The sequence below is a fragment of the Python bivittatus genome, unplaced genomic scaffold (genome assembly GCF_059951505.1).
Source record: "Python bivittatus isolate LINGU-HERP-01145 unplaced genomic scaffold, Pbiv_v1 ctg000610_np1212, whole genome shotgun sequence".
Taxonomy (NCBI): Eukaryota; Metazoa; Chordata; class Lepidosauria; order Squamata; family Pythonidae; genus Python; species Python bivittatus.
Window position 1 is genome coordinate 41,617,982 of NW_028277088.1, and position 26,469 is coordinate 41,644,450.

At 34.9% G+C, this 26,469-nt stretch overlaps 1 protein-coding gene across 1 annotated transcript; it reads right to left on the reverse strand.

Moving 5' to 3' along the window:
- Positions 1–550: 550 nt before the first annotated feature.
- On the reverse strand, positions 551–26,353 carry SNRK (SNF related kinase). The gene is made up of 7 exons (XM_088150874.1): positions 26,041–26,353; positions 21,106–21,251; positions 18,832–19,520; positions 13,227–13,368; positions 11,477–11,689; positions 7,044–7,178; positions 551–4,785 (listed from the first exon to the last, which is right to left on the reverse strand). The coding sequence occupies exons 3-7, from the start codon at positions 19,418–19,420 to the stop codon at positions 3,570–3,572; spliced, it is 2,295 nt and encodes a 764-aa protein (XP_088007000.1). The 5' UTR covers positions 19,421–19,520; positions 21,106–21,251; positions 26,041–26,353; the 3' UTR covers positions 551–3,569.
- Between the last annotated feature and the right edge of the window lie 116 nt (positions 26,354–26,469).

A 26,469-nucleotide genomic window follows, 5' to 3' on the forward strand; every position in this document is an offset into this window, starting at 1 on the left:
AATTTAGTTTATATGCTCTCTCCCCTCCCATATCTGCAGTTATTGCATAATTCCATAATAAATAAAAGTCCTATAATTTGCTAGTAAACTGAATACGGGTGCATCATAGTCTTCTCCAAGGTAGGTACACAAAAGGAGTGGTCATCTGAGCAGTTTTAAATGTGCTATTTTGTATTATTAAAGACATGCAGTATCTTGAACAGATCAAAACAAAAAACCAAAGTTCACAAAAGGAACACTTTGTCTTTTTAGTTCTATTAAAAATAAGAATAAATCTCAAGATACAATGTCATTTAAACAGTGCAACACTCCTAAAAACTCTTGCCTTCATAATGGATAAAGGTACCGAGGCGGCATAAGCAGCAGAGGGAAAGGAGAAAACTTAATGCTGCATGTGTGCAGTTGGCAGAATGTAAATGCACAAAGACACACTGAGTAATAGTTACAGGCAGATATCATAGTTTACCTATTACAACAGGTCCAATATGTCAGCTTTTCAGTGCTGAAACAGAAGCCATATTAATGAGTATATAAAGTTGACATGGAAGTCTTTTTTGCACCAATCAAGAGACCATTTTTATTAATTGGATTTTTGTCACACACCATGAATAGTTACATAGTGAAAAAAGCCAAACATTGCTGGAAGCAATTGACAAAGATCAACTGATATTTCTGTACCCTCTCTTAAAACGCTTAGCTTTCCTCCATTCAGTTCTGCTTAATTTAACTGCTACTTGCAAAATTAATTCTGTGTCAAGATTGTCACATCTTAAATACAGATAAATTGCTAGAGGTACATTATATATTCATACAGAAAAATACAAGACTAGTTGCTTTCCACAATATTTATATGCTACAGTAACTATAAGCAACTTGTAAAGACAAATTTAAGGGGTACAGGAAACTGTTACTTGTTCTATAATAGTTTGGTCCAATATATTTTAATGTAGTGGTTATTCTCTCCCTCCTTTAACAGAACATAATACAACATACAATACATGCACAGTCATTCACCTGTGAACAAATGAATAAAAGACAACATTCAAGCTAACATCTGTACACCCAAGTAGTTCACCCAACCATACACAACTAAAGGCTATTTTACAGCTATGCAGCATAATGGTCAACACCGCCGATCTAAAGTGAGCACCATATATATATTTATACATATACATATATACACAATTGTATATAAAAACAGAAGAAACAAAAACTCCTGGGGTTGGTCAAAAAGGTGCCATTCCAAGGCTGTACATAATGTGTGATAAGAATATTTACAGCAACTTGAAAATAAAAACTGCAACAAAGTTTATTGCCAATGCCCTTTATAAATGTTCTCCTACTTTTTATATAGATGCCCTACTCACTGATATCTATGAACTGTTCATATTTCTGGCCCTTTGTAAGATCCCTGCTCAAGAAAATTTCAAGCAAATATGTTCTATGGCTTCACCCATACATCAGTTCTTTCAGCTTTGTGCATGTGTATACACACACAATCATACACAGAGTACTTATCTCATACTGGTAAAGCATCATAAGCAGTTTTAAACTAAATTGCAACAAGAGTTTGAAAAACAAATGTGAAATATTTCATGTATGCCTTGCTACACTTGGGAAATGGAAAGTTATAAACCCTGAACTAGGCTAGATAATAAAATACACTGCATGATTTAGAATTATAGGCGAATCCATATTTACTTGGAAATAAGCCATAATGAACTCAAGTGGCTTCTTGGTAAAAATGCTTTAGACTGTACCTTCAGACAGATTCACCATGCTAAAAAAAAGGGAAGCATAAAATCATAATCCAATGTAACAATTCTTTGGTGCTCTACAAGCTATAATGTAAATGAAATGCATTTTACTTGACCATTTTGCTAGCATTACAATACTACTGAACTATGTAAACTCTCTCAGACAATAACTGTCTGGGTTGCTGCTACATAATACCATCAGTTCTTACCAGCATTGCTTTGAAGACCCAGTGCACAGAGCTTGAAAAAATAAAATTCTTGTTTTTCCCCAAATTGGGAATACGCAATATATTTTACTCTAGATACATGTTCAGAAAAGTTAATTCATCTGGTCAGAAGTATTATTTTAACAGAAAAAGTGCCAACACATTCATTTGTTGGCATTTCAGTAGCAAGGGGTTTAAAAAAAAAAAAAGGCAAATACAGTCAAGAATGAAAGAGAATTGCTCCATGCCAACTTGCGTTGACTTGATTTGGAGAAAGAATTATTAAAGCAAATTAAATGTCACATCCCAAACTAAATGTCCAATTAAAATAATTTGTTTTCCAGTAATATATTCCATGGCGCATTTTGAGATCCATGGAGTAGACTTAGAATATACCATATTAAAGTACTCCAGATAGGCTCTCTGATAATCTGAACAGACTCTTCTTTTATTCAAATTCCAGCAACTGCTTCTACTCTCCTTTACTAGAAATGTCTGGCTGAAATGACTGTATGCATTTAGGTATTTTGAAGCACTTTTGATATACTTAACTCTATACAAAAGTGACAATTACCTATCTTGCCTCATTTATCTGCATGCTCAAAGTACTTTATTACATCCTTAAAGTAATCAGCACTCTGTGAAGCTTCCATTAATATTGTAAATATTAAAGGGCACAGTGGAAAGTAGATTTGGAAGAAACAAACTTTGTTTTTTTCAATATCATTATCAACAGTTACTGTATATGAATTGATTTATTGGAATAGATCTTGGCTACCACAAATTGGTCCATTTTAACTATCTTGCACAATACTTTACAACTGATTATATATACCAGTAATGAATGCTTTCCCTTGCATGGGGAAAAACCCTCTTAAACAAATTACAGTGTTCCTTTGTTAGATATTTTTTTTAAAAAAAGATTGTCTGCATTTAATAATGGGGAAAGCTGCCTTAGATTTTTTTTTAAAAAAAAATCTTGTCTATATCAAATCAAGATCTTCATTTCAGCCACCACTCATGCATATTATTTAAGACAAAGATGTGGGATTAAAAATCAAGAGTTCAAGATAACTTTTCAGTGCACTTTTGCTTTGTACAAGCCTTGAAATTCTGAAAGCTCCAGAAGAGATTTCAGTATCAAAATATTATTGCTTTGGTTCTGTTGCAAACACAGAGAATTATGCCACATCTCACATATTTTAAGTAACACAGAAGATCCGAACAAGATTTGACGTCTTACAAAGAAACAAAAGCTCTGTTTCTAATTTAAGTGCAGAATGTGAAACTACCAAGTGCTTAATTTATACTGGATTTGGACACAAGCCTTACTGTAATCCAGATTTTCTATAGTAAAATTATAAAGGTAAAAAGTTACATAAATCCTGGTTTGTTTGGAACAAAAGAAATTACTGGCTAGCAGCATGCACAGTATCATGCATTGTCATAACAAGCAAAACTAAATTAAAATGTAATAAATTACTGCTTAAAGCCTATGTTAAAATATTAAGACAAAGACAACAAAAGGTTCAGTGAAATAAAGTATTCACAGCTCTGAACAGGAAGATTGGTGATGTCAAGTAGAATGGGTTAAATTTGATTATTGTCAAACAACATGACAGCAAGTTGTCTGACCCGATGTACATAACAGTCCTTCCTTCGGGTTTCGCTGAATATTCACAGATATTGTTTTTTCACATAGAGGTAGTTGTAGCACATTATTTTTCAAGTTCTTGTTCTTTATTCGTTCTAACTCATTTGCCGCATCTGACATTTGGTCAGAAAACAATTTTATGCTGCCCAAGGATGAAACTGGATTTACACTCCCAGAACTTATGCACATTTTCCATGTTGATTTCTCCTGCACCTTAACACTGGAAAATGAAATGGTATTTTGGGGATCAATTATGTATTTAGTGCTACTGTGAATCTGAGAACCTAAACAGATGCTCATCAACTTGAGGCTTTCAACCAGATCACCCGCACTTCTTGATGACAATTGCACCGAATTACCAGATCCTGCACATCTGCGAGTGGAACCTGAATTGTTATTCGTGCTTCCACTAGAGCTACTGGAAGGACTTCCACCCTCTTTATGATTATCACCAGGACTTGTTTTGTCAAGCCCTCCATTTCCATTGCTTGGTTTTCCTTGTCCACTTCCATCTCCCTGATTGCCAGGAGGACCTTCACTACTATCTCTTCTATGCCAGGAGTAAGTAAACCCACTGTCTTTATCTAAACGTCGCCTGCTTTCTGAGTCATCATCACTTGTTTCTGAGCTACTGCAACTAGATCCACGACCCTGACTTTTCCTTCTGTGGTAACGTTTATGCACAGTGCTGGGTGAAGCAATATTCATTTTTAGCCGACTAAGTTTTGGAGGCAAATTCTCATCCATATCAAATTCATCATCAGATTCCCCTTCCTCAAAAATCTGATTAAGGACTGGGGCACTTTTCCGGGAAGTAAGACGATTTGTAACAGAAGGCTTACGGCGCAGAACAACTTGATTTGACAGGGAAACAGTTTTTTTATCTTCTTCATCCTCCTCTTCATCTTCTTCCACTCTAAACAAGCACTTTCGATTACTAGTTGTAGGTTTTAAATTCACCGAGGGAACAACTGTAAGTGTTGGTCCAGCTAATTCAGGAATATCCTCTTTCTTGGCTGAATCACTGAGTGCCTTACTTCTGTGTCCATTAAGAACATTTTCAGCACTACGAGCTGGAGACTGAGGAACAGCTCCGTGGGACAAAGGAGAAGCTGTAAGGTCATCATCTAAATCTTGAGGAACATCTATTTTTGTTGGCCATGATTGCCTACATTATACATAAAAAGGAGGAAACAGGAAAATGCAAATTTGGTTAAAACTAAAACATAAAAAAACAACAACTTCAAAGCAAAATCTCTATTCCATGTTGATTGTTTCTCATTTTTTAATATAGTATATTACTGAGGCCAGTAATATAAAAAAAAGTGAGAAATAATCAACATGCATTTTAAAATTAGTCACATTTTTACTCATTAGCTTGGGTTCAAACAATTTACAATCAATTCTGTCTGGCTGCACTTTAAACTTCAATTTCTTAAATCATTTCAGGCCATCACCAACTCTTTTCTGAAAACAAAGAGACAATTCCACTGTCCCAAGCCAAACGTTGGATCCAACTTTTTCTCTTAATGGTATTCATTGTTTAGTCTTTTTTTTTTTTTAGTAATTAAAGTGATACTAATTTACTGACATGTAACCCAACTCACTAGTGCTTTGAAAATTCCAAAGTAGTAATAACTGAAGAGGCAAGTCCAACAAATACTGTGGTACCTCCAGCACAGTCTTTTATAAAACTAGCCAGCATCGATTCCCATCCTTTTGTATTCCTGTGGCTCTCAAAAGAACTGCAGGAGGCTTCCTATGTGTAAGTGGGACAGGTGACTGACATCCCAGCCTGAAGGCAGGCAAATAGAAGAGAAAAAATTAGACTCAGAGGGCCAGCTGTTCATTTTCCCCAAGGAAAAGTAGGAGAACTACATTAAAACAAATAGGTGAATGAAAAATAATTGTATTGGTTGTCACGGAAATAACAGGTACTCCACAGTACCATTTGAACATTTTTCCTCAATGAGGAATCAGATCAATTTGGAACTAGGTTGAGAATGAGACCCCAGATATCAGTTAACTTTTATGATTAGTAGATTTCTAGTCCAAATTTTAGATGTGGAAATGAAATTTGTTTTATTAACATTTTTACCTCCTCTACCCTTGTCATGTTTGATATCTATTACAATTTTGACAGATTTACTGCTTCAGGGCTACTTAAATACCTAAAAGTAGATAGTTTAGGCCTGTTTCCATCGATTGCCTTACTGCTAATTTTAAATTTGGGTTTTTAGGGAATATGTGTCCATTCAACCCAATCTTATGCCTGTATTTCAGAAGTTCAGTCCTGTTCAGGTCAACATTCTTAAAATACTCATAACTCTAAGTTTTAATCCCATCCTTAGGCTGGGCACTTGCTCATTCCTAATTTCCCTATGAAAATCACCTTCTCCAAAAGCACTTTGAACCTTTTTTAAAAAAAACATATCTTAAAAACAAAGAAACATCCATTTTGAGAACAGTGACATTGTAGGAAAATACAGTATAGGGAAGATTATCCTTCTCTCCCTTAATTCCAACTTCAGTCATCCCAGTTGCTACTTTGAAAATATAAAATGTAGCTAGCACCAAGTATTGGATTTAAACATATAACTGGAGTAGTATACAGCTTGTCAAAAAAAAAAGTTTACTAAAATAAATCCTCTCGCTTCATATAGTCTGTTTGACGGAGCTTTTTAAATACAGTGGCATTTTCCTGAACTTGTTTGGGCTCTTTTTATATCACAATATACAATTTATTTTAGCCTCTATTATAGTGGTTTTAAATAGTCTTCCTAAAGAGACTCTCCTAATTATATCTTCCAGTTGTTTATTCCATTTCTACATTTAAATTAGTCTGATATTTTTAGAGAGTTTATTTATTTTGCTAACTATATATTTTCACACAAGCATTCTTCAGAAAAGGCTGCAATAAGATTTACTCTTACTATCTTTAACTGCTTTGTCTTTCTACATCTCAAAATTAACACCATAGTTCTGTTTAAAAAATATCAGAAGACACTCTCTTATTATGCATCCATCTTAGATTTAAGGCCTGCATCATTAAAATATGGGCACCAGGTATTTGTTAACCTTGAAATTCATAAAATGTCTCTCATCCTGCAATTCATTCAGTTAAGGACATTGAAGGGGAGCCCTTTATCTAAAAATCTACACATCTGATCTATATTCACTATGAGAAAGAATGTACTATTACTGAATGAGGACACTGCTAAAGATTTACTATTTTCCATAGCTAACGCCCTTCCAAATATGCACATTTTTCAGAAGCTATATGTTTGTTATACTTGTTATACAAATAACTGCATCTGTTTTACAGTTATTAAAATGTACATTTAAAATAAAAAGGCTGTGAGCCCTCTTGTATCTAAGAATTTAGATACAAACTATTTGTACAATTTGTAGAGTCTTAATTCTTACCTAAATTGCGCTTTTATATTGCTTGGGCTTGCTGATCTGGTTTGTATTTCTTTCTCTTGTTTCTCTCTTAAAATCCGCTCTGCTAGTAAAAAGTAGGTAGCAGTGATGTGATTGTATTTGTTAGTTTCCAAAGCCCTGAAGAAATGAAACATATATTAATGGTTTCCTCAAACTGGACATATCCCCAACACAACATATAATGTTCCTTAACAGAACAGTAGAAGAGTATTTCAGTGCAGAAATTTGCACTTTTGACATCTTGACAAATGGCCACTGGCGTACTAAAAACTGGGGAATTAATACAGCAAGTTCAGTAATTACACAACAATATATGAAAGAAAAAACTAACAGCTGAGAAAAAATTTCTTGATCACAATAACTTACTGAATGTGAGTCAATGTTGTCTGCGACTGCCAGTTACAGAATAACTGTACTTTACTACGGTTTCACCATGCAGCTATAGAGGAATTTCTGATACATGTGGCCATAGTGCTATCACAAATCTATTTGTAGCTAGAATTACTGAGAACTGGTCTGCTTCCAATGACTCCCTAGGATGATCTATAATTGCTAAGAGAAGCAACCTCAGGGAGACAGTCCTCCTACTTTGGAGAAGTGGCACCTCATTCACCATGGGTGGCCCTTTCTCCTACTCTCCCCCAGAGTTTGGGCAGTTTATCACTACTCAGCAATGCCAGGAAAGCAAATGGGAGAAAGAAATCAATTAATAAACACACTACATATTATCTTTAAATATCCAAATAGTGAAGAATGCTTCTGTGCCCTCTGCCATTAAATAAAATCAAAAGCCAATTTAAAACAAATTAATAATATTTTTCCTCATAACTAACTTGAAGTGAACTTCCTCACTTCAGAGCATTCTCTCTAATTCCTCATACAAATATATAAGCCACTTGAGCAGCAAATCACTGACTGTTAAGTTGATACCAATAAAAGGTTTTTATTCCTAGTCATCAAATATAACAATTCAAGCTATCTACTGCTCCAAGTGCTCAAAGGGTTTTAGTACTAATTCACAACACTTCTTATTACATAAACTGAGACCCAAATCAAGCTACTTGATGTTTTGTTTCCTTTGTTCAATCACTTCATCTGACAGATTTTTTAATCAAAATAAATGTGCATTTATTAACTTAATGGATTTTACATAGAAAGTGAGCCAATTGAGTCCAATACTTTCATTATTTGAGATCTAAACACTCTTAAAAGTTAAAAAGCTTGTAAATAATTATAACCAGATATACAATGTAAATATAGGAATTATTTACATATAGGAAAGAATTACGAAGCTAAATGGTAGAAGTTCCTACCTTCAGAACCAATCAATACACATACAATAAATTAATGTTAATTATATTTATACTCCTCCTCTTTCCACACAAATACACATAGGAGTAGGAGTAGGAATAAACAAGGTGAGCCACCTATCAGGGTATTTTACATGTCTTGTAATCATTTCAGCTACAGGATCTTTCCTCTGCTTTTGCCAACTATCTACTTACAATTAGAAGGGAAAGTTGGTAAAGTCACTGTCACATATATCCCAGAAACAGCTTAAAAAATACACAGAACTGAACAGAATAGATTATACAACTGGTTACTTTAGTTATGCTTTTCAGTACATTAATTTCCAACCAGTTGTCAATAATTTTTCTTAAGTTTTAGACATCCCACTATGGAATTTTTTTTAAGGATTAAAAAATCAAAATAAAAACTTATAAATAAATAAAATATATTACTTTATTTGTTGTAAACAACTCTTCAAATTGAAGAGAAGTGGAAAGTAGAAAAGTGGCAGTAGAAAAGTGCCAAATAAATACTTGACATGAAGGAATTTCTCTGAAAACCAGACATTAAAGACATGAAGAACTTTGGGAGGGCGGAGCTGGCGTCGCGGCGATACGGCGGGCGATCCTGGGCTCCCAGGATGGCAGCCGATATCTCCTCGCCCGGACGGTCCCGATGGACCTAAGCCGTCCCGTAGAGATGGCGAACGCAAAGGGCGCGTCCCGCGGATCTCAGGGACGCCGCAAGTCCCAGATCGATCCGGGGAGAAGCTCTTGAAGCCGGTGGAGGAGAGGCAGCCAAAAATGGCTGCGAAAACCGGGACAGCTCCAAAGGAAGATGGAAGAGAAGGGTGTCAACTGGGTGAGATGGACTTTTACTATTCAACTATTCTTAGAGAACACCTTAAGTAACTTAAAGAGATTTTTAAAAGTGAAGAAAAGTGGATTAAGCGGCGAGATTGAACCCTATTAAAAAAAAGAAGGGGGAGAAAATTTTTCTTTTCAACTTTCCCTTTTTAGTGGAATTGACAAGATGTTTTTCTTTTAAAAAAAATATATTTTTAACTGGATTGGCTTTCTCTTTTTAATACTCAATAACTTTTTATTTTAAGCCTTTTTTTTTTTACTAAGATTTTTTTATTGTTATAAGAAATTTATATCTTTTTGACTTTGAAATGGGGAAAGTGGAGTTAAGAGAAAGTAAATGAAAGAAAGTTGCACTGCCATTTAGAGGCGCGAATTAGTGCTTTTTTTTTTCATTGTGACGCACGCTCAAAGACCCTGTGCTTTCTAAAAAGATAGTGGGATGTGCATGTTTATACAGGTGCCATCCGTAACTATAAACAAGAAAGTGGAGTTGAAAGCGACTTTGAAAACATTAAGATGGAAAGTTTGAGCCAGTCACAAGAGCCTTGATTAGTGGCAGTAGCTCTTTTTTCTGCTAGAAGCTCTGCTTTGCTTTCTATTCCCCCCCCAGATGGATTTTTTTTTTAAAGAGGCTTAGCCTTTTCCTTCTTTTCCTTTTCTTTTTATTTTTCCTTCTTTTTTTTTTTTCTCTCCTTTTGCTTCTTTTTTTTCTCTTATTTTTGGCAAGAACAAAGATAAAGAATCCTTTGACTCAATGAAGGTTTATCAAGATAATAGACTATACGAGAAACACAATGCAGAAAAAGATCTTTAAACTATTGAGGATGACTATAAAAAATTGGAAGAAGAGCTGCAGAAATTCTCAAAAAAAAAAAAAAGATATTAAAGCTAAAATGGACTTAATTAAACATAAAACGGGATCATTGGAAAAGGAAGAAATAGTACAAGAAATCAGAAACATTAAACGGAATTATTGTGAGGCCTATAAACTGAGAATTAAAAGGGTTAATCAACTGATAAATGAAGAGAGACAGATTTGTTCTTGGCACTGAGGGTGAGAAAAAGATTATACAAGATTATAATGGAAAATCGTACTAAGAGAATGTACAAAAAGAAGAAGTAAAACAATATTGAAAGAAACTATTGCAGATGTTTAAAGAGAAAATCAGGGGAATACAACAATGATGGAACTGACAGAAGCTTCCAAAAGCAGAATGTTCAAAAGGACACTTATTATTGCTTTCTCTTATCCAATAATATAGAAAAAAGGAATGAATAGCCAGATATTTTGGGACATTGAATGAAAAGGGTGAACTCAAAATTATGCAAGCGCTGGAATAAAGTATAAATCTGAGATATATAGTTAAAAATTGTATAACATGTAGTGAAATCTGGTTAGAACTGTAACTTGGTTAGAATTGTAATTGATACTGTAACTGATATTGGTTAGAATTGTAACTCTTAAGAATTGGAAAAATTAAAAAGTACTTATGCAGGAGGAAGTTATTCAAAATTATGGAATGTGCAGAGATGAGTTAAATTGAGATTTGAAATTAGAGTAAGAAGATAAGCAATTTTATATGACACGGGATTTGTTTTTATTAATGATTAGATGAGAAAATATAGTAATGTAATAGATTAGGAAATTTTATAATAGAAATTTGATATTAATTATTATATATATACACATATAATAGATAGATGGAGATGTATTACTAATCCTATTGAAAGTTAAAATTTTTTGTAATATATGATTTTATAGATTAGCTATGAATGATTAATAATTGTTAATTGATAAGTATACAAGTATATTTTTGAATAGATGATATGAGAATTTAAGATTATGAAAGGGGCACCAACGAGTTTAACTGGTTGACACACGGTATAAAATGGAAGATGCTTTTTTATGCCTTTTTATGTTTTTGTTTGTTCATGTTTGTTTTGTGTTTGTTGTAAAAATAAAAAAAACATTATAAAAAAAAAAAAAAAAGACATGAAGAACTTTATTTACATATCCTGATTATGACTCCACCAAAGTTCTTATGTTTTGTATGTGCTTTCCCAATTACATCTCCTGGACTACAGTATTTATAATTACCACATAGCATGGCTGTTGACCATGATAGCTGTCAATTCTGGGGTTGAAATCTAAACTCCTATGAAGGGCACCAGATTGAGAAAGAATGTTCTATATACTCTTGTAACAGAATAAGAACAGTTACAATACTGAATTATGAAATTGTATAAAATGTTACTTACTCTACAATAGTATCTCGATCTGCAATGTCTCCAAGAACCATGCGCTGTATGATGCTATTGTGCTCTTCCTCTGAAAGATTTTTATATGAAACCAAAGGAATATTGTATTTTGTTGCAGGTGATGGATCAACTCCTTGTAGCCAAGGGTGATTTTCAATTTCTTCCAAAGATGCCCTTCGTTTGGGGTCTCTTTGCAACATTCGTGTAATTAAACTTAGCAAGAAAAATATAAGCATATATTAGCATCATTATAAAAGTATATTCCACAAAGCTGTTTTTTTCCTATTGTACAACTGGCCCTCATCCAACATGTAATTGACTTTATTTCATTTGTAGAATTCTGGCTATTTAACATTACAGCTAGTCCTCAACTTACGTCCATTCATTTAGTGACCATTCAAAGTTACATCGGTGCTGAAAAAAATGACTTACGACTGGTCCTCGCACTTATGACTGTTGCAGCATCCTTGCAGTCATGTGATCGCCATTTGTGACCTTCCCAGCTGCCTTCCGACAAGCGAAGTCAATGGGGAAGCCAGCAGGGAAGGTCACAAGTTGCGGTCCTGTGATGTCTTGCTTAACAACCAGTGATTTGCTTAACGACTGCAACAAAAAAGGTCATAAAATCGGGTGGAGTCACCTGATGCCTCACTTAACAACCACACTGCTTAACGCAAATTTGCCAGCCCCTATTGTGTTGTAAGTCGAGAACTACCTGTATCTTACTGAGATACTAGATCTCCACAATTCTTTTTCAGAATTACTGCAGAGGTCTATATGGGATACTATCCTAGTGCATCAGCATGTAAATAAATTCATTTGAAATAAAGGATGTAAGTCACAGCACATAGTAGCACCTATCCAACCTTAGCTTTTATCTTGATAGGTAAAAAATATCAGATTTAGTAAGTGTTTTGATGGAAGACCACCAGGAAAACCATTGCTGTATACTAAACTAGAAACCACATCAACATTTTTGGTTTAATACTGTGTATTGCTTTGTCTTTCAATGCCTTTCAGAAGGTTTTACATGTGTGTATAAAAGCAGCATGAAAACTGAAGATCATAGCACAAAGTGAGGCGTTATATAAATGGAAGATCTATGACATACAGGTTCTGATCAGATTTATTTTTATAACTCAAGAGTTGTTGAAAAATTCACATTTTCATTAATTTTTCAAAGCACTCTAAGAAACAGTCATGGAAATCCAATATGATTTACCATACTATGTCATTAAAAACCAGTTTCTTGTAACAAAATCAGAATAATTATAATATTAAACCTTAAAATAATAACATTTTACTCTATAATAGGATCTTGATCTGCAATGTTTCCTAGAACCAGAACCAATTATAGAATAGTGAATGCAAAAAAAGAGGAAAAAAAATAAAACCAGTAAAGGATTTATGCATAATTATTACATAGGCAAAAATAATGTTCAAAAAATAAAAATGTGAGTATTTTGAAAAATGAGGATAAATTATTTCATTCTTTAACATTTATTTCATTTATATCCTGCTTCTCCTCCAAGGAATTCAACAAAGTATAGACAATTCTTCCATTTTATCCTCACGGAAATCCTGAGGAAATAGATTAGGTTGAAAGAGAAGATTTTTGTATTTTTTTCATTGTGGTGAAATTAAAATACAAACTGGGTTCTTCCAGTCTTCACTACTATACCTTACTATTTATTAAATTACTGGCATAATGCTTTTAATTTCAAGGCATTGTATAGAATAATTTACTTACTCTTTACATTCTTTGGACACCCGAGATGGTACTGTGTATTTACAATCCATTATCATGGTCAAAGTTTCACTATCATTTGCTTCTTGAAAAGGTGGTTGTCCACATACCAACATGTAAAGAATAACTCCCAGGCTCCATATATCTGGGAGAAAATAATGAAATTTAAACTTCAAAACAGTAAATATTCATTTACTATAACAATTAATTTTAACCAACATTTTATAGTCAGAATTTACACGATTACAAATAACCTCTGATAATAGCTGGAATTGTTTTTTATGTACTTCCTGGAAGTGTTGTTTGATTTTTATATGTTTTGTACTCTTTGTTTTTATGAAGTTTTCAACATAAGCCACCTTGAGTCTTTCAGATTTGGTGGCCCTGTCAGTCAAATAATAAAGCAACTGTCTGACTGCCAAGCAGCTACCAAGCCAAGTTCAAGCTTTGCTTATGATATATAAGGCTCTAAACGTCAAGGAACAAGGATGCCTGATGGACTAGACATAGTCCTCATTTAGCAACCACAATTGGTTCCAGCAACATGGTCCCTAAATGAACCATGTGACAGAGAGAGAGAGAGAGGGAGGGAGGGAGGGGGAGGAGAGAGGGAGAGAGAGGGAGACACTGCAAAGATTGCTGGTTGCTGTCGCCTCATTTAGATAAAGTTCTATCGTGCAGCAATGCCAGCATTACTCTCACTCTGGAGTGCATTGTTGTCAGGTATAGAAATTTGGGCATAAGTGCATGCATTGGTCAGAAAATGATTTTTTTACTACTGTTGATTACCATCATATTTGCAAATGGTTGCTTAACGAGGCAGTTGCTAAGTGAGGAGTACGTGTACCTTCACTATGTTAGTCAAGCACTGACAATTGGGGCAGTCTTACTGCATATGCCTAGAACTACAGACCCTGAAGTTGCTTGTGTGGGAGCTTTTCCTGTGGGGTACTACACTCAGGAACGTTCTTTTCTGAAATTTTGTAGGTGCCTACTGTTACATTTTACAATACTGAAGGCCTCTCTCAAGCCTTTTGGTATGAATGCTGAATAAATGCTTCTTGGGTATTTTTGTTTTCCTTTCCGCTTTCCGCACATTTTTTTTTTAATTGGGTATTTTATATTTTGTAGGCCATTCAATAGTGCATTTGAATAGAAATAATTAATATGCCAATTTTTTTAAAATGCCTTCCTGTCATAAAACACAACTCGAGAGAATCCACCTCCTGAATAGATAAGTCTGTCAGATAGACCAGCAGTCTAACTTATTAACAGGCAAGTCCATATGTTCACTAAAAATACAGGGCAAAAATAAACTCCTTCCATCCCAGAACCAAACACCTTGAAAGATATCTAATGTGAATGAATGCCTTTTCTGTTAATTAGATGGTATTATCTATCTACTATGTGCTTGTTTCTGTTCTAATGAAATAAAGTGTCTATGCTTCTGAACATCTAATTCTTCTGTGATTATGTATACAGGCCACTGCATTATATTCTGCAATTTGCTAATCCTACAATTTTTTCAGATGTTGATTGAAAAGAAAAATGATTGAGCTCTGCAAAAGGGTTTTAACTGAAACAATAAATAGATTGTGACCATTTGGAAATACAATTTCACATTATTAATCAAAGCAAGCAAAAATTGTACAGAAGAAAAAATCATTTATATATTTGTTGCTAGGCAGCAAACCAAAAATTAGGCTTTTTTTTACCCAGAAACCTTCTCAAGATCCACCCACCTCAGAGCTGAATGTTCATTTTAAGAATTTTCACTGTTACATGAATTTAGTTATTTTTAGTTTTTTATATTTATTGCTCCCATTAGCAGGCAATCTGACAACATATCTTCATGAAAAGTCTGGAGCAGTATCAGGAATCAAAGTGTTTACCAAAAATAGATTCAGAATTCTGTTAAATACCTTTAAACAAAGGATCTGACTGAGAGTACAAATATATTACAAACATCAGTGATTGTAAAACATAATTCTTCATTTTAAGGAAGGTCTTAATTCTTAAGGAAAACACAGTATGTAATTTGGAATTGCAGTGTTTGAAGATTCATAGCTGCTGGTTAGCATTTGCAATTTTCAAATGCTTCTGAAACACCCCAATTGTGAAAGTTGTTCCAGCAGGATTCTCAGAGCCATGACAACCAAGCAAAATACATGCAACTTCCTTACTCCCTTACATAACATCAAGTCACTGCTATGGAAACCAAGCTTCGTCACTGACTTCCCCTTTGATGCTTGTCACAAATCTAGTAAGCAGAGAGCCCCAAAGTTCATTGTGGATTTAGTTGTGCAGGTTATTAAAAATATCACTTTATTTTCAAAAGAACTCCAAACAAAACTGTCAACCAATGTATTTCACACTGAATCCTTAAGGTTTTAATAAATTGCTCTGTGTTGAGACAAATGTTACAGTTTAGAGAGACTGTTAATCAGCAAAAAATTCTGCTATTTTTAAAATAGTTGCATCATGACAAAAGAGGCATACTTTCTCAGTCCCTAATCTCTAAAACCACAGAAATAAAGGTGATAAAAATTATACATCTTTATTTGTATCAGTGGCCATGAGCAGAATCTTTTTAATAATCTTACAAATTAATCACACATGACACTTTTTATTAGATATGTTGGACCAGCTACGAAGACTGGGGTTTTTTTTTGGCATAAAGGACCTAGTAGCATTACTATAATATAATGGGAATTCTAGGTGGCAGAGGGTGGTCTTGCAGGAAAGATCTGTGAGTAACACCTTCATGGGACTCTCCTGTAAATCCCCATGAATTTTCTTTAAAATATCACAGAAAAATTATCTGCAGAATAATTTACTATAGTATAATGGGAACTCCAGGTTGCAGGGGGTGGTGTTGCAGGAAAAATCTGGAATAACACCTTCATGGGACTCTCCTGTAAATCCACATGAATTTCTTTAAAATATCACAGAAAAATTATGTACAGAATAAGATGATTAATTATATAAAATACTAGTAATACTCTCTAGTGTGTGGCTTGAAATTACTAGTGGTGATAATGGTTTATTATCAGATCATCACTTCCTAATGATCTTCCAAAAAAAGTGAGCATTTTGACTGTAACAGATGCCATCTCCAGACATGACACACTTAGCAAAAAGAAGATTCACATCAAATATTTGAAGCAAATAGCATTTCTTTTTACCATTCTCAGACATGCACATCACAAATCAATCTTGCCAGCTGTATACAATCCATTTAGTAATTTACCACTCAAATTAAAAATGCCTACTTTCCACTTGAATGGGACTTCCTAACAACATATCACAAAAATTTTAGGCAGCTAATTAAAAGACCATATTATAAGTGTTATGTGCCCATATTCTAACAAAACTATAGAAGATTTTTCATATTGTTTTTTGCACTGCCTTATTTCTGCTTCTGCCCATGGAAAATTTTTGGAGCCCTTCTTGAAGGAGGAACTATTTTGACCTGATTCACACAAAACTGAATATTTAATGGATTTGGTCAGGAAGATTTAATTATGGAGGTTAGCAAGCTTCACTGAACTAACTGCTAAACAGATAAATGATTTTATTAAATGTTCTTAACCTTTTATTTTCTTAATCAAAAAATGCTCTATACATTTTACTTGATTTTTATGTATTCTAACATATTTTAATTATGGTTGGTTATTTTATTTAACTCCTGTATTGTTATGCCCTGCAGTCAAAAAAATGAACAGACTGACTTGAATTGATACATTAAGATAGCTGTATGAAACTGTGTGGACTTGAACATTTTTATGTGACCCTTTAGACCCTAATTAGCTATCTACTTATAACAGGAGAAACTTTGATGTCATATATCCAATTGAAATACTTCTCACACAATATTCCCATGAAAGCAGGAAAGACAGTCAACTGTAAATCAATCTCATAGGTACTACTAAACTGTCATGTAACATTTTCCCAGCATTTACTCCTTCCCCATCTACTTTGATTATATATTCTATGTACTCACTCCTTCCTACCCATTTCCTTTTCTGTGTGGGGGAATTACTACTTTAGTGAAGGATTTCCTGTTTAACTGTTGCTACACAATACTTGGCTTGTAAGAATTAAGTCTAATGTTGTTCCACTGATAACACTACATGTACAATAAAGGAAATGAGTAACATTAGAAAAACCACAAAGACAGAAATACAAGAAATCCAAGGTAACATCAAAATATGTGGTTGAGAGGAAACAAAACACACAATAAATTTATACATTTGGAGAGGAAACAACTGCCATCACAGTGCAATTGGAACAAGTAACCATTTTAGGCTGTTCACTGAAGCAAATTATTATTATACTCAGCATTTTTTTATTTTCAGATCAGATTTGTACAATATAAATTTGAGCAATCATGAGCTGAAATTTCATAGGCCTTTGATATAAACTTGATATGGTCCTAGCTGGTTATGTGTTTTCTTATTTAAAACATGGTTCCTATCTGGAACCCTTGAATGAAGTCATAATTTAATGAAATAGTTACAATTCACAGTGGATGGGATTCAAGGGTTAATAATGAAAAAGTTGCATTGCAGCTCTTAAAGACGAGCTGGGAACCAACTATTTTGAGATGAATTATGTCAACAGCATGTGGGTAAAAATATTTCTAATTATCAAATGGAAATGGGATAGAGCTAAGCTGTGTGTGTGTGTGTATGCGTGTGTACACACACACCCACACCCTTTTTTGCCCTTAGTTTCTCATGAAACCCCATCAAGGTCATAATGGGGAATACAGTTTGAAAATCCTGCAACAGTCAATCACAAAGGCATAAGGGCCACAATGAAAGCATACATGATTGAAATATCTGGAGAGGAATTTTAGCTGAAAACAGGAGGCTATTTCCACTTAAATACAACTATTCATAGCACACAACTATAAGAGGAGCCAGTAACAAAAACACTTTATATTGTGTTCCTAAATCAGAGAGATAATGCAAGCATTTGGACAACTGTATTGAGAGTGCATGTTGGTGCAACAACATGGAAAATGCTGTTTCCATCTACTGTCAATGCAGTTCAAAGAATTCTGGAATTCTAATTCAAGCACATGTTGAACTATACTATATATGAAGTAGATATAACCTAGCACCTGTTGTAAACAATACCGCATATTCAAGATAATCCAATCATAGAATGTTCTGTCTCAGCTTTTAACAATGACTAGTTTACTTTAGGAGTCCTTAAAATAACAGAAATAGGCTACACTCTGCAGTTGTCTGAAATTTGCTGATCATACTAGTTGAAGCTTAAGTAAATTTGCAATCCAAAATACCTGGGGGATACCAGGTTGCTTACTTCTAACACTAGACTAGAACAATGAAAGGATACAAAGACCTTTTAAAACATATGCTTCTAATATTTAAATCTACTCTTTCATAACATGGCATCCTCAAGATATCTTAGAATTGCAACTTTCAGAATTCTGCCTTGCCTATTAGCTGTGAATTCTGGAAACTGCAGTTCTTAGGTGGCATTAAATTATGAAAGACTGTTCAATTATTTTTCAAGAATAGCTCTTTGAACACAAAAATATAGCAATTGAGGTTGTGTTTATAGTCCATTAACTTACCTACTGCAGGTGCATCATACTCATCTCCAAGTAGAATTTCAGGAGCAGAATATGCAAGAGATCCACAACTTGTTGTGAGTTTTTTTCCAGGCTGAAATTTGTTGCTAAATCCAAAATCAGTCAATTTCACAAGTCCCTGTTTTTCAAAGAAAACAACATTTTCTGGTTTTAAGTCTCTGTGAACGACATGCAGTTTATGGCAGTAGGATATAGCATGAACAATCTGAGCAAAATACTTCTTTGCCAGATCTTCATTAAGACCTTCTTCATGCTTCATGATGTAATCAAACATATCTCCTCCATCACCAAGTTCTAAGATCAGATAAAGTTTGGTCTGGGTGTCAATAACTTCATACAGGCGAACAATATTGGGATGTTGCACTAGTTTCATGCATCTGACTTCTTGGAAAAGGTGTCCTGTGGCTAGAGTATCTAGCTTGGTCTTGTCAATTACTTTCACTGCCACTTTTTCACCTGTAAATACATGTCGGGCAAGCTTCACCACAGCAAAATGCCCTCTGCCTAGGGTTTTATCCAAATCATACAATCCAGCAATTTTTCCATCATATCCTCGTTTAAAACCTGCCATTCTGCTCCAAGTAGTAATGCCAACACTTTCAGAAACTTGTGTCTTTTCATATAAGGGTTTTTGAAATGGATGCACAACTCATCTTCGCTGCCAAATGCACCTAAAAGATCAAAAATAAAATTATTACAGTACATTTAGAAAAACATTTTTGCTTTTTTAAAAGTTGGACTTTGGTTAGGAAAGAACCCAGTATAAAAGGATTTTCTTGAAAGGAAACTGAATAATTAATTTAGATTTGCCACTCTAGAGATACCAGATACATAGGCAAGCATTGCCCAACACTCCAAGTAGTTGAATCATTAATCTAATTATGCAGTTAGAAATAAAGAAAATAAGAGGGAAAAAAGTTAATTCCACAAAAATTTTAACAGATGATTGCTGTTTCCTGTACTTCAAATATACTAAGAAAGAAATCTGATGAAACTGCTGAAAATATTGCCAAATAATAGTTAACAATAGCAGAGAACTTTCAAAATGAATATCTGTATATCTGATATACTTTCTAATGAAACTAGATAATTTTATATTTATCTATTTTATACTAAAAGACTCTTATATGTACATAGGGACAGAGTAACAAAGAGGCAAAACGGAAATGAACCATACATGAGAATAACAATCATTGTCTGTACTTTCTGCTTCTCATTTCCATATGAGCTCTTCACCATATGCAATTTTCTCCAGCCCCAACCATTTGCATATGTAGACACCTATAAATAGACAGGTCACAAAACCTTATGCTATAATATATTTAATAGTTATTAATATACCGCACAATTCTTTGCTTTTCTAACTATTCTAGCTCCTCCTCCCTGAGTTTTAAAAACAAATTCTGTTCTTTTTCAATAACAAAGGGAACTCTCAAAATAAACTATTTAATGACCTTCTGGTTCCTTCCCGATCAGACAAACTATTTAGCAGGAATTGGTATATGCACACTTAGGGATTCAAAAAGTAGACCAAGTCATTATTAGTTGAGCGGCCTTATACATCTGGCTGATAAATATATAACAATGTTAGAGATTGCCCAAGACATTATTTTGTTACAAACAACTTGTGTGCACTTCTAAATCCTAGAATTAAAAAGCATGTTTTTCTTCACAGCCGTTAAGGGCTGAATTTATAATATAAAAACTGAGATTTACACAAGTTACCAGGAAGCCTGATTCAGAAGACAGTTGTTGCTACTTAGATTTCAATGCTTATCATACTTAGTCAATTATGTATAAGCCAAATTATTTTTTTTAAAATAAACTAAAGATGGACTATAAGTAACAATGCAGTTAAACTGTACAGGCAAGGCCTTTGCAAGGAAGATGCACAGTATCATATTACTAGCTATGATAAAGTAAAACAAAGACTTATCAAAACCACAGCATCAGCTAATCTTGTATATAAAATTAAGCATCCCAGGTAAGGAAAATTCATCTCAACAGCTTGACCTGATCCATCTCTTTCTTCTCTTTTCTCTTTAATCCTGTCCTTCCTGGAAGAGAACTGCAATAGGTCATAATCTTTTGTTATTGTATGTACATTTGCAAGGAGAAGAAAATACTTTTAAAGGTACACCATCAGTTGAGGATCCACTATTAGAACTATGTATGAAATCAAGATGTCACTGTGACAACTAAGACAAATTTCACAGTGAAATAAAATCTATATTGAATAAGTTGGGGTCTACCAACCTTGGCAGTGCCCTTTTCAAAGGTAACATCTTAGTTATGCTTTGAACATCAAATTCCAACTTTTCTTCATGTTTTTAGAAGATTCATCTGCTGATATTTCCATATCCAGTTCCAAGACCAGTTTCACATTCTTCCACTGTTATTTCCTAAGTAAAAGAAATTTAGATTAACTTATTGAATAGCCACCATAATTGTCAAGCACTTAAAGGAATTATATAACTCTCACAGAAAATAACCATATGAATATGTGCATAGACTGTCATCCTAAAATTCATTTGGAACAACACATGAAGTGTCAAGAAAAGAGTATTATTTTTCTAGAAAAAAACTTAGATTATAAATAAATATTACTAATAGCCTTACAACATATATAAAATCTGAACTGAATACATCAGGAACAAAATGGAGGCCTTTAATGCTGCATTCTTTTCTGTACCCCAACAGGAACTTTCCCTTAGATAGACAGAAAGATGCTAAAGATGGAAGCACTGCACAGTTCTAGTAATCACATGTGTTGCACAGTCCTAGTAATCACTATACATTTTATATTTTAGTTCTAATGGTTATGTTCTGATTCTACAACAAACAGTTCCTTATTATTCTAAAAGATTTGGGAACTGAATAGCTTAATAACTGCATTACCCTGTACATTTGCCTTGAGTATACAATGCTCATAATGGTGAATACATGGGACAAGGTATGTTCAGCTGAGACATAAAGAGTATGGGAACATACTCCTGGGGAAGTATATCTGGCTTTATCTCTGGTATCAGTTCAAATGTACCTTTTTAGGAAATCTTTTCCCAGAAGCCAAGGGAAGCAGACATTTTTGAAAACAGCTCTGAATGGGACTGATTTCTTTCTTATCCCCAATTTTTATTATTGCTGATTTTGTCTTTTATATACTTTTTTTATCAGACTCAAGAGAAAAAAGAACATATTATAACCAGAGAGCCTCTCTGCCACAGAGAAATGCAGGTATTTATCCTAATAGTAACAATCAGCCTGTACAAATTTTGGAGATTAAGACCTTCAGAAATTCTTTGTAGTGACATCTTCCAGGAACAATTCTAAATGGTAAGGCTTTGCAGTTTCTTGGGGCATAGTCAATTACTTGATTCAGTATTAGCTTTGGGACTAAGTTATTTCCCCAACATTCCAAAATCATAGAAATCAACAAAAAAGAACAATTTTGCAAGAGACTACCTGAAATACTAGTATGCTTGCAATACTTTTTATTCCTTTTTTCCCTAAAAAAAGCTGGCAAACAGGCACTCATAAACTGTCAGATGGGGAACTGTTTTCCAGAGTTGTATGGACCAGTAGGTTAATAAAAATGTGGTCTAAATATAATTGGAGTTACTTGCAAATCTATATTAAAGGCATAACATTTCACAATCCCTTTACAAAGACATTTAATCTTTTAAATCACATTGATCAAGCTGTTTATATAATATTCCATTATTTTTACTTTTTTAATCTTCTAAGCAGGGAAAAGTTTAAATATTCCTCTCAATGCAATATCAAATCAGCTAAAAGAAGCAACCAACAAATTGAATAACTTCTTCAAAGCATATGGCAAGAACTGCATGCCTAACATCCACAGCACATTCTAGTCCAGATGTTTTACCAGAAACCCATGATGCCAATACAGTGTGTGTGTGTGTGTGTACAGAGAGAGAGAGAATCTGAGGTTAGGGGAGGTTATATACTTGGGTCATTATTATGACATTGGCTAGGGCTTAAGCCCTTCCTGACCTGGCTTTCCCACACACACATTTCTCCAAAGCTACTTCATGAGCACTTCCCCCATGGATCAGGAGTTTAATTAGTGCAGAAGTTAATCGTTTCAGTGCTATAACTTTGACCACTCTCTCCTATTAATTGTTTTAAAAATATAAGAAGCTACAGCTGTAGAAATAATGCTCTTTTAAACCAAGATGAATTAGATTATCTTTTTAGACAATATTTTGTGACATTTTCTAGAAATACTGTATTCTCTCTACTATAATAAAAATCATTACACTTCCCTTGGCTCTTGACTCAGTTGAAAGAGTTTTTCATCTACACTGAACTTTTTTTAAAAAAATCCATTCAATCATATCCGATTCTCAGAGACTGCCTGGACAAGTCCCTGCAGTTTTCTTACCAAGGTTTTTTTTAGAAGTGGTTTGCCATTGCCTCCTTCCTAGGGCTGAGAGAGAGTGACTGGCCCAAGGTCACCCAGCTGGCTTTGTGTCTAAGGCAGGATTAAAACTTGTGGTCTCCCAGTTTCTAACCTGATGCCTTAACCACTGCACCAAACCGAAAGTGTATTGTTCTATATTAAATGAAATTAATATTTAAATTTAATAAATGTAATATTTAATACAAGTATATTATTCTATATTAGATTAATTATTTTCAAAACTGCTTTATTTCCAGTTGATTAAAATACTTCTATAAACTACATAGCACACCAATGAAACCATATTAAAATGCAGGTTAAGGATATTATTCTCTTGTATATGTAGGGGAATTGTTTGAAGGAGGGGAACAGGAGGCCACTTCAGTGAAATACTGAGTATATCAAGTAAAGGAAACAAAGTAATACATTATGGCATGCTCAGAGGAGACCAAGTAGATCTCAGAAAATGCCTCACTCTTGCAATAATCTAATAAACCTAAATAAATTCAATTCTAGAACAGCAGGGACAATACAATGGGAAAACAATATTGTACAAAGAATTTGTCAAGCAAGAATGATCAAAATAAATGCTCTATCTATCTGATGTCTGTGTAAAAGAGAACAGAAAATATATGAAAGTGACATATTAAGGAGTGACTGTATTAAGGAGCATGCAGCTGAAATGGCATCCAGAAAATGTTGCCAGTGTGCCAGAGGACTAGAGGTGCAAGTTGATGAGTTAAATGAAGTTAGACCAACTTGTCAAAAGTGTTCTCTGAATAAGAGACTACTATCACTGAGTAATAAAAAAATGTCTATCCTATTCAATAAAGTACTCTTATATCATCTGGTCACCTAGATATTTCAGTAAATGCTCTTAACAATGACCAAATTAATTCTGAGTCTAAATTTTCTATTTTTAAAAAATCCAAAACATTATAATTATATATAGTACAGGGCAAATACATAGAACCTTTCCAGCTGTATAGATTTCATTACAGTAGTTAATCAGTTTGAATTCCTCTAGTTCAATATATATATATTCATTACATACTCCAGGAAATTAGGCATTGTACAAAATGCTCTTACGTCCAGTCAGGTCTTTTAAATAGCTCCCAATTATACTATTTAAATAAGCTAAGCCAAACTGTGTATTTCTCATAAGAAGTTATCAATGTGAAAGGTCATGCAACTTAATCCCTACTGCTGGCAGTAACAAAAAAAGCCAAATTTTGTTTCAACTATGTAATTATTTTTTGTTCTGAGACTAAACAATACATTCCTAAAAGAATATTTTCCAAGCAGATTTAACTGTTTCAGGAACCAAATGTACTCTGTTAAACCCTCCGTTTGTCCCACTTCCTTACATCAAATGTTGACTCCTGTGATTTCCCATAAAGGATACATAAAAATAATCTTAAATGAATAAGTGTGGTTGCACTAGAGGGCAGGCTTTAAACAGTTGTCTCATATCCTTTGGAAAGGATTCATATCTATATTAGCCAACTGTAGGAGAGCCATAGTTATCTACCTTTGTGTGAAATAAATGCTTTTTAACCTCTAAAAGAGAAAATAAGCTTCAAAATCTAAGCTATAAGAGGTTTCTATTTCAAGAGGTATTTCAAGCATATATTCAAAGAATGAGACTTTAATATATACACAATTCATTGCACTCTGCACACTAATAAAAGAATTTGATACTAAATCATGTTAAATGATTACTTTTCAGTTAATATTATAATTTTCTTTTAAACCTATGAGAGATATATTCACTCTAAGCAATAAAAAAGCTATTTTATGCCTTTTCATCTATCTGCTTCAATTAATACTAAGTGGAAGAAAGGGAACAAACAAACAAACAAAAACGTTCCACAGGTTTGATGCCTGTGTCAAAGACTGGCAAATAAAGCATAAATTGATGCAGCTTAGAAAAATGGCTGTTTGCCAAAGAGATCATCAAGCCATAATGTGCTTTTGGCATGACAACGCTATGTAAGCACTTCCACAGAAGAGAGCTCTGTGCACCACCAGAAAAAGAAAGACTACTAAGCTCACTCTGAAGAAACCTGTTGGCTCTGTATCCAGCTTGCAGAAATAAGATGCACTGTCATCACCCAAACAGATATGCAGCTCGAGTGTATGAATTTCTTATCTGCCACCTAAGCCTGACGAATGCAGAGCAGTTGGGGGAAGGGGGGGGCAAGAACGCTGTTCCTCGGACTGCAGGGATTGGGGGAAGAGAATGGAAAGAAAAACGCTAGCGATGGCAAGGGGACAAGAAGAGGTAAACTCAATTTCTCCTTCCCCTCATTCATGTCTCTTAAGTCTGCTTTTTGTAATGCTGAACCCACATAATTCATTTTCTTTCACAAACAATAAACGAACTCCATCCCATCGCTGCATGCCCTCGGGGACACTACAGCCACACGCAAAGAACACCCCCCATATTCCGTCTCTCTCCGTGTCTCGCACACATACGTATTTCCTCGCCTCGCCCGTCTACCGCAAAGGGAGACCGCGAGAGGGGTGTGTATATATGTCAGAGAGAGAAACACACATGAACCGCACGGACGCAGCTCCTTCGCGGCGCCGCGGAGTTCGGCCTTCGGGGATGACGGCGAGAGCGGGGAGAGCTCACGTTCTCCGCCCCCAATAGCTGCTCCCTTCCTTACCGGCACCTGCCCCCGTAGGCCTCAGAAAGCCAGCTTAGCGGCCCCAGAGAAGGCCAAACTGGGTCTCAGTCTCGCACCCCACCCTCAGCAACTTACTCTCGGTACTGGTGACGGCGGCAGCCCTTCCTTCTGTCGCGGCCTCGACTTCCCGCCCGCCGCTCCCTGCATGGAAAGCGGCAGTTCCTCTTCAGCGTTCGCCCTCCACAACCACACCGGTAGAGGTCTGCAGACCGGCCTCTTCAGCTAAGAGGCACCAACCCAAGCTACTAAAGCAGACCAGCCGACGGCTCTGCGTTTCGTGGCTCGCGCCGCTTTCCTTTGGGTTCCGAGGACCGCGCGCCCAACGGACTACGTTCGCGCTTCCTGTCTCCCACGGCGGGCGACGAAATGTACTGACAACAACAGCGGCTCACTCGTAGTCCGAGGACGGCAGCGAGAGGAGGGAAAGGAAACGCAGGATGAGGAGGGGCCTCGGCAGAGAAAAGGAAATGCGCGTGCGTCCCAGGAGGGAGGCGCCGTCGGAGA

Bases quoted from the DNA above. Each gene is read 5' to 3' on its own strand.
- SNRK (XM_088150874.1), bottom strand. From the start codon at position 19,420: ATGGCAGGTTTTAAACGAGGATATGATGGAAAAATTGCTGGATTGTAT. The intron at 13,369-18,831 runs GTAAGTTAATGG...ATTTTCTCCCAG, and splicing joins GTATGATGCACCTGCAGTAG to ATATATGGAGCCTGGGAGTT. The intron at 7,179-11,476 runs GTAAGTAACATT...TCATTTCTTCAG, and splicing joins GATCGAGATACTATTGTAGA to GGCTTTGGAAACTAACAAAT.